Source organism: Bidens hawaiensis, unplaced genomic scaffold (assembly GCF_021521415.1).
Source record: "Bidens hawaiensis isolate Kalapana, Puna unplaced genomic scaffold, B.hawaiensis_p1.1 tig00014401_1, whole genome shotgun sequence".
Taxonomy (NCBI): domain Eukaryota; kingdom Viridiplantae; phylum Streptophyta; class Magnoliopsida; order Asterales; family Asteraceae; genus Bidens; species Bidens hawaiensis.
In genome coordinates this window covers 415,584-431,213 of record NW_027492244.1, presented here as the reverse complement: position 1 = coordinate 431,213, position 15,630 = coordinate 415,584, and the positions used below count along the sequence as shown (strand labels likewise).

The 15,630-nt window shown below is 31.5% G+C and overlaps 1 protein-coding gene across 1 annotated transcript; it reads left to right on the top strand.

Annotated features, from left to right (window-relative positions):
* Positions 1-13,565: 13,565 nt before the first annotated feature.
* On the top strand, positions 13,566-15,419 carry LOC143546541 (uncharacterized). Its single transcript, XM_077038194.1, has 3 exons — positions 13,566-14,361; positions 14,588-14,723; positions 14,828-15,419. The coding sequence occupies exons 1-3, from the start codon at positions 13,566-13,568 to the stop codon at positions 15,417-15,419; spliced, it is 1,524 nt and encodes a 507-aa protein (XP_076894309.1).
* The last annotated feature ends 211 nt before the right edge of the window (positions 15,420-15,630 follow it).

Genomic DNA, 15,630 nt, shown 5'->3' with positions numbered 1-15,630 from the left:
TTCTTGATAAAAACGCACTGCCACAAGTTTGGTTAATTAGTAAGTTTGGGGTAAGTTTGCTAACAAGTTTAGTTAACATACATTTATTTGAACACATTTATGTAAGCGGATCTTATAAAATGTGACGGCATTTATTCCAACGATGATCGAGCTTTTCTAACATGTTTCAAGACATGCTTTAAAGTTAGCCAAAAATAACATTAGACCTGTATTATGTGCCAAAACTGAATGCTTTACATACTTCCTTTTGCTTCTGCATAAAACTTCGTTGTTGGAATCCCGATGTGATTTTACACGTCTTTCTAAGGCAAATTTTTAATAGATAATCCAGAAAAATGAAAAACCAATTTCTTTAGTCCGAGAAAATTCGTTCGGTAAAGTGTTTGGGAACCACATGTTTGTCCGACAAAAGCTTACCGGACGAACCAATCTCTTTAGTATGTTTACTGCCCTATGCAGGGCCAAGGGTCGTTGGTTATACAGATGGCACACCGTCTAATTCTATTTGTAAATGACAATTGGGATATTTTACAGCATCATGTGTTGAAGCTTTAAACTCCCTGGAAGCTTGCTGAACAAGATCACGACTTGAACGAGATCTAACTCTGCGTTTATATACTTTTTTTGGGCAGTTCTAGAACAACAAAATCGCCTGATTCTTTCAACAATCTGCACTGTTTGGTCCACATACCTAAGGAGCCCCTAATCTACTACCACCACTTTCAACAAACAGAATCTTAATGAGGTAAATCAGTAATTGAAAATCATAATAAACACACAATAAAGATGGAAAATAAAAACCGTGATATTATTAGACCCAAACTTGTTACAAACTGATCAGGATGCATAATCTAAAACATTGAAACTATCAATTACAAATTATACAAGTTGATAATCAATCAATCAATCAATCATATCCAGTGAAGTCCCACCAATAGCATAACTATAAGTAGGGTCTGGGGAGGGTGGGATGTAGGCACACCGTACCTCTATCTACATGGATAAAGAGGTGACTTCCAGAGAGACCCTCAGCTCTAAAATACATATGTATTAAACAATACAAAGGAAATCAGAGTTCAACAGTAGTAGTAGTAGTAATAATAATAATAATAGTAATAATAATGATGATGATACTAATAGTAATAACAATAATAATATTATTAATACTATTTATGTAGAGAGGATATTATTATGGTGTGTGCCTAAAATAAGGTAAATAGAAGCCCTATGGTATTCCTTTCTCCCTAAAAATCCTTAACTTTAATTCCACTTCTCCAAGAATTCCTATCCTCAACCATGTCCTCGGAGAGGTTTAGGTCTATCAAATCCTGCTTAATCCTCTCATCCCAAGTCAATTTAGGTCGTCCTCTACCCCTTCTCCCCTCTATAGTAATGTTTTCTACTGATCTAACAGGATTCGTCGTTTGTCTTCTCTTCACATGTCCAAACCATCTCAATCTCCACTCTCTTATCTTGTCTGCTATGTTCGCTACCCCTAATCTCTCCCGAAACACGACGTTTCTTATACAAGTTGATAATATGATAATAATTAATAATGAAGTATTCATAATTTATATAATAGGCCAATATGGTTGCATTAAGTTAAACAGAATTTCAGAGGCAGATCGTGCATCGTTTCCACTTGGGAATTCAGTTTCGGTTTCACCTAATTAACAAGCGTAAGGGTCAAAGTGCGCCTACATGATTCGTCTTTATATATTATGTCTTAAATTCTGAGGTTTCTAAAAAAGACGTAAATGTTGAATGGTGTTTGAAACACATATATAAACGTTGTGATATGGCTAGGAAGGTATCAATTTAGGAACATCTGAAAGGTTACCATGGTATGATATAAACAAACAATTGTAATCCTTGTAAAAATTCAAAAATAATTACATTCCAAGAACTCTCATTTAAAACAATAAACAAATAAGCTAATGAAAAACAACCGACAATAGTAGCTAGCTTAGCTAGGTAGAATGAAGCATCAACATTCATGATGAGTACTTTTTCTTGCTAATTTGTTGTTGATGAACATCAAGCCGGTGATAAAGTGATATGCACTATCCAACCCAAAGGCCAGATATAACGTTGGATACAGAATCGAATTGACGTAGTCCATAGGGATGCTGGTCGAAAGGAAAACCAAGCAAAGCACGACAAAAGGTACCGATGGGTAGAAAGCATACGGTGTCTTGTCAAGTTGTTGATCATCAGGATAATACCAATCCAAATAGGAACATGCATGTAAGTATGATCCCAAGCATTAGACAGGCCACCAAATAGCCGATCCAGTTGAGCTCGGGGGGAAGAGCTAACACCATCAGAAGCGAGAAAGGAGCAAGGAATGTGGAGAAGCCATCGATAATTGTCAACATGGCGAAGAGGATCTCCGACGACGGTAGAGACAAGTACCGCTCCATCTTCCACAAAATAGCACAAAGGAGAGCAACGATAGTTGCTGCAACAAAGGCAATGGTTGCAAACACTATGTTATTTTCATAAGGAATCCGGAGGCCGCCAAATGCGCAAACCATGACAGTGCGAACTGCATATACAATGCGCCCTTGATAGTCCCTGAAACAAAAAGATATATCAATCAACAACATGCATGCAGTACGTACTTAGACGAAGAAGACGAAGTTAATTAACTTACGATAGCATCGCCGCCTCGCTGGAAAATAACGAAGATGGGGTGTCATCTCTCACGGTAATGGCAACCTCTTCTTCTTCATGATTCGGGATAGCCGAGTACTCCATGCCTTGATTAATTTCCAAACCTTTGCGTTCCTAATCGTTTGTAATTGAAGAGAATGAATACATGATATATATATCGAGGTTGATGGCCGATATTTATGGATGTGCAAATCCTTCTCCCTCTACAACTCAATTTTGGAATTTGACTTCATTAAGTAATTAAAGGATTGATGACATTTGGATGAATATTAATATATTCTTAACTAGTTTTTATCCTCATATTACGGGGGTTGTTTTATATTGTTTGTTCTTATAAATTGTTTTAAAAGCTATATAGTTTTGATGAGACCCAAGACCCGTTTATTTTTTTTACTATGAAATTTGTTTTTTTAATTATAAATAATATTTATGAAAGTTAATAATATACTTATGGTTTGATGAGACCCAAAACCCGTTTATTTTCTTACTATCAAATTGGTTTTTTAATTTAAATAATATATATATATATATATATATATATATGTTTAAGTTCAAGAAAGAAATAAAATTATTGCAAGAAATGAGAGAAATGAATATGAGCCACTAGTTTTATTTTAAGTTTTAAATATTTAAAAATAAATAAATAAGATGTAAATGCAACAATAAATGCACTCTCTCTCTCCAATTAATACAAATAATATAACCATAATAAATTTCTCTCTAATTAATATATCTAACTAATTTAACTATAATAATTAAAAAGATAAAAACACTACTTTAGTTTTATTTTTTATTTACACATTCTTCATTTTATTCAACATAAATACAATTTATTAATACAAATAATATAACCATAATAAATTTCTCTCTAATTAATATATCTAACTAATTTAACTATAATAATTAAAAAGATAAAAACACTACTTTAGTTTTATTTTTTATTTACACATTCTTCATTTTATTCAACATAAATACAATTTATTCATATAATACTATTCTTTATATTAAAAAAATAATTTCTACTCAATTTATTAGCATGTATCTTAACACTAAATATCAAAACATAATATATATATTTTTTTCAATTGGTATGCCTATAAAATTATTGTCATAAATAATAATAATAAAATATCATACAAATGTGTCCATTAAATGTAAACAATAAACATACAAGCTACACAAAGTTATATAACCTACATTTGTGTTGAGCGATAAAAACGTACAACATACAAAAAGCATACAACTTACATATGTAATTAGATATCAACAATTATATAAACTACACAAAGATACACATATCCTACACATGCGTAGGTTATATGTTTTTCGTATGTAGGTTATATGTTTTTTTATTCTTAGAACAAGTGTAAGTTATATGTTTTTGTGTAGGTTGTATATTTTATATTAAATTTAATGCAAACATTCTTAGAACATTTTTATTAAATTTAATACAAGTGTAAGTTATATGTTTTTCGTATGTAGGTTATATTTTTTGTATTATTCATCACAATGTAACTACGTGTTGATGGATATTTGATATGTTGAGTTTGAAGAAATTGGTTTTGTATAAAAAGAAATTAATGTATGAATAAATTGTATTTGTGTAAGATAAAATTTTCGTGTGTAGGTTATATGTTTTTCGTGTGTAGGTATGTTTTCGTGTGCATGTGTATTTCATTGATGATAAATTTTATGTGTAGGTTATATGTTTTTCGTGTGTAGGTTATATCTTCTCTTATTCTTAGAACAAGTGTAGATTATACGCTTTTGTGTAGGCTGTATGTTTCATTGTTGATTTTTAATGCAAACACATGTAAAATAGTTTTTTGTTATTATTCATTATAATGTATGTATGTTTTTATGGATATTAATATACTGAGTTGAAAGAAATTAGTTTTGGATAGAAAGAAATTTTAATGTATGAATAAATTATACTTGTGTAGGATAAAAATTCAAGACACAAAAATAAGTTATAAAAATAAATAAGTTCTTAATATTTTATAATTATAATAATTTAATTAGTTATATTAATTAAGTAGATAAGTATTATGGTTTATTAATTATATTAATTGAAGAAAGAGAATGATTAATACTTTCTTTATTTAGCTTTAAGCATGTAAAACTTAAAACAAAACTAGTGGTCCATATTCATTTCTTGTATTTCTTGCAATAATATCATTTCTCTCTTGAACGCCCTATATATATATATATATATATTTTTAAAATAAATAAGATATTATTTTTTTACATCCTATTTTTTAGGATTTTTACATAAATAATTTGGTAAGAATAATTTTTAATTTAATGAGATGTTATAACTCGTTTAAGGAATATCTAGGTTTGGAAGACCCATATCTATGAATTCGGGTCAAATGCATGAGAAACCTTCATTTAAAAATCAAGCAATTCTGGTGACTCCAAAAAAAGGGGGAACGACCACATCGCGACACGTAGGATTTTTATGTCTTCATTTTTATATATTATAGATTATTTAAATATTTTGGGTGTTCTTCACTCTTGAGTCGCCAATCTTTTTATGTTATAATTTGTTTGATTTAAATATATTTAGAATATATTAATTAATTGATAAAGATTGATATTTGAAATTTTATAACTTGATCATGTGGAGGTAAGGAAGGGCATCATAAGAATTGAAAAATCAAACTCAACTTTTCAAAATCGAAAAAATATTATAAAAGCTTCATCGTTACAGAACTACTATTACTATTACTATTACTATTACTATTACTACGCTGGTTTGAGATCGCAAACGGTAAGTTTTTTAATAGAACAAATACAGTATTATAATTCTTTTGATGTTATCACGAATGTGGTGCATAGCGTGACATGTTAGTTACTCACATATTATCAAACCGGGCTTTGACTTAATGAATTACAAGTTAGTGTTGACTATTTGACCAAGCCGATTGAGGTGTTCACAGAGATGCGTCGGGTCCTTAATCCAGATGGCAAGGCCATTTTTGAGTTGATAATTATTTTCATTTTAGTTGTTTAGTTATCATATTTTCAGCTAATAAGTAGCTTCAAATAAAAAAGTTCTAACAACAGCTTTTCTAATCAGTGTTTTTGGACAAAGGCGATATCAATATGGACATCAGAGTGATGAAAGTGGGGGCATATTTTCACTATGCTGGAGGATTTGAACCACCTAAGGTGAGTTATATTATGTAGAAAAGAAGTTGCAATTTTGACTTCGAAGGTCAATCCCACATTCCCACTGAATCTTGAATTTGACTTACAGTAATCATGCAGATTGTAGATATATCTCCTAATCCTGGTCGGTCGATCTGACCCGATGTAGATTAGGCATTCGAAAAAGCTGGCAACCGCATGAAACGGACACATATGGTTTACATCTTAACGTAATATTTGTAACATATTAAATGTAGTTATCTTTGATAGCATGGAATCAATAATCCAAAAATCAAAAGTAAAAAAATTTGCATATTCGTGTATTGTATTGTATATATGTATGCTCAAGTAAATTGCACAAAATAATACAAGAACTAATACTCTTGACATAATATATCATCTTGCTATGCCACTAATTTAACATAACCCCGTTACTTGTTTTGATGATTTTTTTATCAATTACGAGAATAATCACTTTTAGATATGTGTATGTGGCATATCAGATCAAATTTATCTTTACATTTTGTTAAGTGTGTGAACAAATGTCACGTATACATATTTTATATTCACCTGCCATCATAAATTATCACTGTGTTGTAATATACAAAATGACTCAAAGATTTACCTGCAAAGAGGAGATTCGGGTAGCAAAGAACTGAGGTGCAATGTACAGATCCCAAACCATTATCTAATTACAAACTGAAGACGGAGCCAAACGCGCCTTTATACTCTCCCAATTGTCAGGATCAGTAATGTGATCCCAAGACCCACAAACGGAACAATGCAGCCTCTAATTATGGTTGTCTCGTATAGCTTATTTGCTGAAACTTTAGGCTTTAAATTAGGAACTAGTTGTAGATTAGTGGTAGGCTTAAACTTTAGGTTTCTACACTCTAGTTATGGATTTGTGAGTTGGTCAATATGAGACTGGCAGTACAACACTCCTTCAAAGGAGCTTCAATTTCTCAACTGCAATTACGATGTATGAACCAAATAAACCAAACCAAACACTTGTTGGACTAGGCTCGATGCGGGTACATTCGATGATCATTTTATATATGGTTGCATTAATTTAAACAGAATCTTAGAGGCAGATCATGCATTGTTTCGGTTTCACCTAACAAGAATACGTATCAAAGCCTACATATTGATTTCGTCTTTATTCCGTCTTCATTTTAAGTTTTCTAAAAATAATGTATGTTCAACATTGAATGGTGTTTGAAACATAAACATAATATGAACAAACCATAATCCATGTAAAAAAAATCAAAAAAATATTACAATATTCCAAGAAGTCCCGTTTAAAACGCTAATAGTAACTGTTGAACAAATTATAAGCTAATGAAAAACGACAACATATCGTAGCTAGGCAGGTACAACGTTAAGCATCAAAATGTATGATCAAGTCCTAAACAGGTAGTAGCGCCTCGTGTGTGATGTCGAGTTGCTCGATGATCCGCGGTTTTCTTGCTAATTTCTTGTTGATGAACGTCAAGTAGGTGATCAAGTGATATGCATTTTCCAACCCAAAGGATAGATATAACACTGGATACAGAACCCAATCGTAGTTGTAAGGGATCATGCACACATAGACACTCGGGATACACACAGCAATAGGTAGGCGGTCGCGTTCGGAATTAGGATACCATCTCTTGTAATATTGTTGATCATCCAAATAGAAACACGTAAGTATGATCCCAAACATTAGGCAGGCCACCAAATAGCCGATCCAGTTGAGCTCGGGGGGAAGAGCTAACACCATCAGAAGCGAGAAAGGAGCGAGGAATGTGGAGAAGCAGTCGATGAATTTTGAAACGATGAAGCAGATATCCCACGATGGTATATTGAAGCACGGCTCCATAAGCACCCCAAGACAACCATTAAGGAAGAAAACGGCGAATATTGCAACAACGGCAATGTTTGTAAACACCGTGTTGTTTTCTAAAGGAATTTGGAGCATGGCACATCCACACATGATGACGGTGCGAACAGAAAACATAAAGTTTTCCATAACCCTGAAACAAAAAAGAAGGATGCATGTCAATTAATCAACAACAAACTACAGTAGTAAGTAAGTAAGTACCTAGACGAAAACAAACTTACGATTGCTGTGCCATGCTGGAATAGAATGGATCTACAAACTCTTCTTCATTCTGGATATTATGTCTCACGGTAATGGCAACCTCTTCTTCTTCTTCTTCTTCTTCTTCTTCTTCTTCTTCTTCTTCTTCTTCTTCTTCTTCTTCTTCTTCTTCTTCATTCTGGATATCATCTCTCACAGTAATGGCAACCTCTTCTTCTTCTTCTTCTTCATGATTCGGGATAGCCGAGTACTCCATGCCTTGATTAATTTCCAAACCTTTGTTTGTAATTGCAGAATGAATTTGTGAGAGAATGAATACACATACCACATACATATATATAGATGTTGATGGCCGATTTTTATGCAACTCAAAACTCAACTTTTGAATTTGACTTGAATGTTAAGCAATGTAAGGATTGATTACTTGTGGATGAATATTACTAATTGAGTAATCTTTATTTATTTATATATTTGAGTCGGTAATCTTTTTAGCTTGATGAGGCAATCTTTTTATGTTATAAAACTAGTTTTTATCCGGCGCAACGGAGGTCGGTAAAACTTAGACAGTGGTAAAACTCAAGCGTTGACCCAGTAAGTTGACACGAATTCGGTCGTTTTCGATGACGTGCGTTAATGTACCGGAATTAAAACCAAATATAAAACAAAAATATTATAAATTTGAGGTGGACCAATGTGGTGGTGTCTGTCGGTAAAACTCGATCCCTGATCAAACCCGACCGTTGTCGATCATGGGCATTGAGGCGGTGAGTCTACGAGTATTGGGTCGGTTTCCGTCAAGTTTTTATGATACCGGAACTAAAGAAAATTGACGTTTGGTAGGTTTCCGTTATATTCGTTATAGATAGTATATGGTAAAATAAATTAAACATTACACAATATTGAAATAAAAAGTTGTTGACAATTCGTAAATCTCTAAATATTTTTTTTGTATACAATATTTGTAATTTTATATGTAATTTTAACCTCAATATCAAAATTAGTAGTTTCACTTTGTTTCTTGTTTTCAACTTTAGATAATGAAACACATAACTTACCATGCATTAAAACATGTTGTCTCAAAAACAAATCAATCATCTATAGTGATTAACTTTGGCTTTTTATTAATCCCTATTGCAAAACAAACATCAAGTAACAATTTCCTTCTTTAAAATTAATTAATATACCTAAATCAACGTGAAAATCAATACTTATAAAGCTTAATATTAATAACTAATACAATATATTTATATAACACTAAATAATATATTTATGATGGTATTAATTTTTTTAAATAAAAATATAGTAACTATTAAAAAGAGAATAATAGATTAAAAAGAATAAAAATTAAATATAAAATTATTAATAATTATAAAGAAAAATGAATTTAATAAGAGAGATATGTGAGAACATTTTATAAGAATCTATTTTATGTGTTGTGATGGGGCATTGAGAAACATTTATTTATTATATAGTATAGATATAGATTATGTTTTTGTTGGTAAATTATAAAATTAATTTAGGATCTTGGTTTAAGGTGTGTATTTTGGGAATAAACGAATAACATTTATTTATAAAACGTGTGTAAAACTCAAACAAGCTTCTAAAATGTGTATTTTGAGAATTTTTCCTTTTTAGTTATTAAATTGGTGTGAACCTTTTTTTTTCTTTACTTTCAGTCTCGTATCCAGATAATGATCTAATTCGTGTCAGTTTAAAGTTGTATTTAGTTTCAACTTAATTGTCTACTGATATGATACAAGAGTAACAAAGACACCATTGTGACTTTTAGTTTTAGCATCTCCTTTGTTGTTACATATATACACCTTTGTGACTTTTAGTTTTCACATCTCTTTTGTTGTTAATTCTTGTTACATATAAATTACACCTTTGTGACTCTTTCCATGATCACTAAACACCTAATCGACAACTTTCTAAAACACACTTGATTCGTCAGTAGCCATCGAGAGAAAGATCACAACTTTTTGATCGTCACGTTTGGACAACTACAACGCTCAATATGTGCGACTAATCAGAATCAGTTCGTCACATTAAATCAACCAAACTGTTGCGAACCAATTCTTTCTATTTTACCTAAAACTCACCAAAGAAACACAAATTTGTTTCTGCAGCTTAAAAAACATTCCCAACATAGATAGATTGTATTAATGACTGTTAGTTGAATTTCTTAATATGTTTTATATAACACTTTAAACACTTAATTTTCGCCATACATAATGTATATATCATACAAATATCATATAATTTTATGAAACACTCGTTTTGTGGAGCGAAATCTACTTTAGATTGTTTTTATTGTTTTTTATAGGTGTGAAGTGGTTGAGAGACACAATGATAAATTGATAAGGGTCTAATTCTAAAGCTGATAGATGGAGATTTAATATTGGAGCAATTACATGTCATTTGTGAAGCTGTGAGTTTTGGTTAAAAAGAATAATGGGCTCATGAAATAAATATGTGGAATTAGCTTCTATAAATTACTTTGGGCTAGACGTACACCAGTAATTAAGCTATGGAATTATTATGGGTTCCAATTATATCTCTATCTCTACGGTATATAAAGAGGAAGTGAATGACCTCTTAAATTTTAAAAGGTCCAACTAATTATGCAAAATATACAACTTTGAATGCTTACGTTTTTAAAAATTTGAGGGCATTTATGTCTTTACTCAACACTTCACTAACCGTAGCTTTTCATTTTAATTCTATAGTTACACTAATTACCCTTCTATAGTTACAATAATTACCCTTAAACTTTAGATAACTTTTGTAATATTAATATATAAGAATAGTTCCAGATCTAACCCTTCATCTTTATCCAAGAACTTGACAAATTTATTTATTTTTTTTGTTTCTGTTTGTATATTTAAATATATTATGTTTTAAAAAAAAATTGAACATACCATGACGACGTGTTTATTTTTCCGACGTTTAGATATAAAAAAAAATTCAAACCGATGGGTAAATTATAATGTACAAGTCAATGAAGCATTAAAGTACAACATATATATGCAACTATAAACTTATAAATAAATTTTCATTCACATTCTATAGTTACAACAATTACCCTTAAATTTTGTAACTTTTGTAATATTTAGAAATTGTTACATATTTAACCCCTCATCTTTAACCAATAATTTGATAAATCTATATATTTATTTTTTCCTTCAATATCCTTAAATATATTATGTTTTTTAAAAAAACTAAAACCTATATTATGACGTGCATATTTTTGTCGACGCTTAGATATAAAAAATTTACAACATCAATGTGTAGATTATAATTTACAAGTCAATAAAGCATTAAAGTACAACTTAGATATGCATCATGAACCTATAAAATGTTTAAACGCATAAAGATGTCCTCAGTTTTACTTTTATCAAATCATAATTTATAAAACCAATCCTTCTATTTAAATAATTCAAATTACAAAATAAAACAAATAAAATTAACTCTAACTAATATTATTTTGGATATGAGTTGTAATTCTTTTGGTAAGATCTTATAGCTAAGTTCAAAATAATGAAAAAGCCAAAAACAAATAATAGAAAGGGTTCGAGCCATTTCGAGTGGACACGAGCTGACTCAATTTATGAATGAGCCAAGCTCAAGCTCCCTTGTACAACTCGCCTAAAGTTTTGAGCTCGAGCCGATTTAGCTCGACTTGTATTCGAGTCGAGCTCGAGCTTGGCCTAGCTCGGCTCGGCTCGTTGACAACCCTACATACATGTACCAACCAAACCAATTAAACAATTACCGCAATAAACTTTTGTAAAATATTACTCGATTAAGAAAACTAACATAAGTATAGGAAAAAAAGGTTAATATATAAATGAAGACAAAAATGAGAAGTGTGATTAGTATTTGTGACCTAAAAATAACCCTTAAAAAATTTGAAAAAAAAAATTAAAAAATCATAACTCATAATATAAATAAAAACAAAAAAAAACTAATATAACACAATGCCGAGCAAAATATAACACAATATTGGGTAGTATAACACAATATAAAAAAAAGACACAATAACAATAAAAAAATACACAATCAATGACGAAATAAATAAAAAAACACAATGATTTTTTTTCAGCAATTTTTTTAGAACGAGGAAAAGACAGGAGAAACAATTTTGTTTTCTTTTGTTTACTTTTTTTTATTTTTATTTAAATTTTGAATTATGAGTTTTTATTAATTTTTTGAGGGTTTTGTTTTATGGCGATAAATATGTTTCATTTTTCTCATTTTTATCTCTTTTTGTTGAATAACTTGACCATGTATGGATAAGTATTATACGCTATATCATGAGAGGATTGATAAACTAACATAAACAAGTATCCAGGGCCGGCCATTGACCAGGGCAGAGTGGTCGATAGACCTAGGCCCGACTCCGAGGTAGGCCCGAAAATTTTTTAAAAAATTGTATATATTTTATATATAAATTATATTTCAGTTTTCTTTTAACAAGACCCAATTACAATTTCCAATTGCCCAAAAATGAAAGACCATAAACCATTTATAATTTTCAGATTTTGTTACCTGGTGCTGGTTATGAATTAGGAGACCAAGAGGCACGATACGAACGACGATCATCAGAAACTAAGAAATTTAAAACCCTTACCGCCGTGACATCCGTCGGCGTCCACGGCCCACTCCGTCCAGTCACAGCGCCGCTACGCCGGCTTCTTTCAATCTTTGGTGTCACAGCGCCGCTCCGACTGTCCGTCTCCGAGGCTCTGACTGTTAGTGTTAGATTATGTTAGAATATTAATATATTATATATTGTACTAATATATATATATATAGAGAGAGTATATTATATATTTAGCAGACTAGTACAGTAGGTTTATTAGATTATATTATCAGATGATTATATATTTAACTAATATAATCTGTATATATTTTTCAGAAAAAATGCCTCCTAAATACAAGTGTCTATCGGTAGTCAAAAACTTAAAAAGAGGAAACGCGCGGAAGAATTAACAAAGTCTCAGGTTGGGGATATATTTAAATTTTTTTCAAAAGAACCTCAAACTTCAAAGGGTAAAGAAGAACAAGAATGCGTTTACGTTGATAAAGATAATGGGATTAATGTTGAAGCAAATGTTGATGGTAATGTCAATGTGGATGAAGATGATATTGATGCGGATGGTCATGTGAATGAAGACGATATTGATGTGGATGTTCAAGTGGATAAAGATGATGTTGATTTGGATGAAGATGATGTTGATGTTAATATGGAAGGTGTTAATTTGGATGAAGGTAATATGAATACAAATATTGATATTTTTGATCCTAGAAATTGGGATATCCTTAATCCGTACATGATCAATATCTTGGTTGAGAAAGGTCCAAAACGAGATTTGACTATTCATAAGGGTCCGGTGAATTCAATTGGAAGACGGTTTTCTTCAAGCATGTATACAAGACGTCTATCTAATGGGGAGACTTGTGAAAGAGTATGGCTAGTGTATTCGAAAGAGGTTGACAAGCTATTTTGTTTTTGTTGTAAACTTTTTAGAAAAGGGCAACCGAAACGTGGGTTGGATAGCGATGGTTTTGCGGATTGGTAACACTCTTCCATTAGACTTAAAGATCATGAATCTAGAATTGAACATTTGAAGAATATGAAACAATTGAAATGCGTAAAAGGTTGAAATGTAAGGAAACAATTGACAAAGTAGCATACGAGCAATTCAAGAAAGAAAGAGATTATTGGAGAGAAGTTATTTTTAGGATTCTTGCACTTGTGAAATTTCTTGCTAAAAATGGTTTAGCATTTCGGGGATCCTACGAGAAGTTGTATCAAAAAAGTAATGGAAACTTTTTGGGATTGATTGAGATGTTGGAAGAGTTTGACCCAATTATAAAAGAACATGTACGACGTATTATGAATGATGAACTAAATGTACATTATCTTGGGCACAACATCCAAAACGAGTTAATAGGTTTGCTAGCACATCGGATTAGATCAGAAATCATCGAGAAGATAAAGCAAGCAAAGTATTATTCTATAATCCTCAATTGCACTCCTGATATAAGTCACCAAGAACAAATGTCGATAATTGTGAGGTATGTCAATGTCAATTTAAACTCTAATACGGTTACTGTTGAGGAATCTTTTCTAGGTTTTCTAGTTGTTGATGATACCATCGGTAAGGGACTTTTTGATGTTACACTTGAAGCATTAAACTCTCTTGGTCTTGATGTCAATAATATGAGTGGCCAAGGCTATGATAATGGATCAAACATGAAAGGAAAACATCAAGGAGTTCAAAAGAGATTCTTAGATATAAATCCTAGAGCTTTTTATGCCGCGTGTGGTTATCATATTCTTAACTTGTATTATGTGACATGGATAATACTTGCACTAAATCTAGAGAATTCTTTTGTGTCATACAACGGATTTATTCCGTCTTTGCTAATTCTACTAAGAGGTGGGCGATTTTAAAAGACAATGTTAAAGTATTGAGTCTTAAGTCAATGTGTCCTACTCGTTGGGAAAGTCGTGTGGATAGTGTTAAACCGATTAGATTTCAACTTATTGATGTAAGAGAAGCTTTGCTTGAAGTTAGGGACCTCAATACCGATACCGATACTAAAACTCAAAGCGATGCTCGTTGCTATCAAAGAATGAAGCTTGTGAGTTTGAATTTTATTTAGCATCTGTCATATGGTATGAAATATTATCAACGGTGAATTTCGTGAGCAAAAGATTGCAATCCAAGAATATGATTCTCGATGTTGCTATTAAACAAGTGAAAAATTTGATTAAATTCTTCAAAAATTATAGAGAAGTGGGCTTCTCTAAGGCTATTGATGAAGCTACAAAAATTGCCATTGAAATGGGTGTAATCCGGTATTCTCTCAAAAGTGTCCGATTATTAGGAAAAAACAATTTGACGAGTCTCATGACCAAGAAGTCTTATTTTCACCAGAGGAGAACTTTAAAGTTAATTACTTTTTATGTATCGTCGACCAAGCGATTGCTTCTCTTGAAACAAGATTTGAACAATATGAAAAATATGAAAAACTATTTGGTTTTTTGTTTCCTAAAAACTTGAAGACGCTTGATGAAACAAAACTTAAGTCGTGTTGTTATACTCTTCAAGAATCATTAAAGCATGGAGACGAGTCCGATGTTGATGCCGATGAGCTTTATTTGGAGTTGAAGTTATTTGAGACATTTTTATCTAGTGATATTGTCACACCTTTGGATGCTTTAAACAATGTGGTGCAACATGGTTTTTTCCCTAATGTGGTAAATGTGTATCGAGTGTTATTGACTATTCCGGTAACCGTGACTTCGGCTGAAAGAAGTTTTTCAAAATTGAAGTTGTTGAAGACTTACATGCGGTACACAATGTCCCAAGAAAGACTTAACGGCTTGGCGTTGATATCTATTGAGAGCGATGTATTGGAAAACATAAATTATCAAGACTTAATCGAGAGTTTTGCTTCAAAAAATGCTAGGAGAGCATCACGTTCCGTTTAGGTATGTAAATTAGATTATTTTTGCTACAATATTTATGTTTTGTGTATTGAAATTACAATTATCATCGTATGATCTACTTTTATTTGAGTTATCGAATTTTATATTTTACTTAAGTCTTAAGGCCCGAATTTATACTAGCCTTCGGCTCAAATTTTTTTAACGGTTTTCGGAGCCGGGCCTGAAAGTATCGCATTGCAAATTGTTGCCGCCG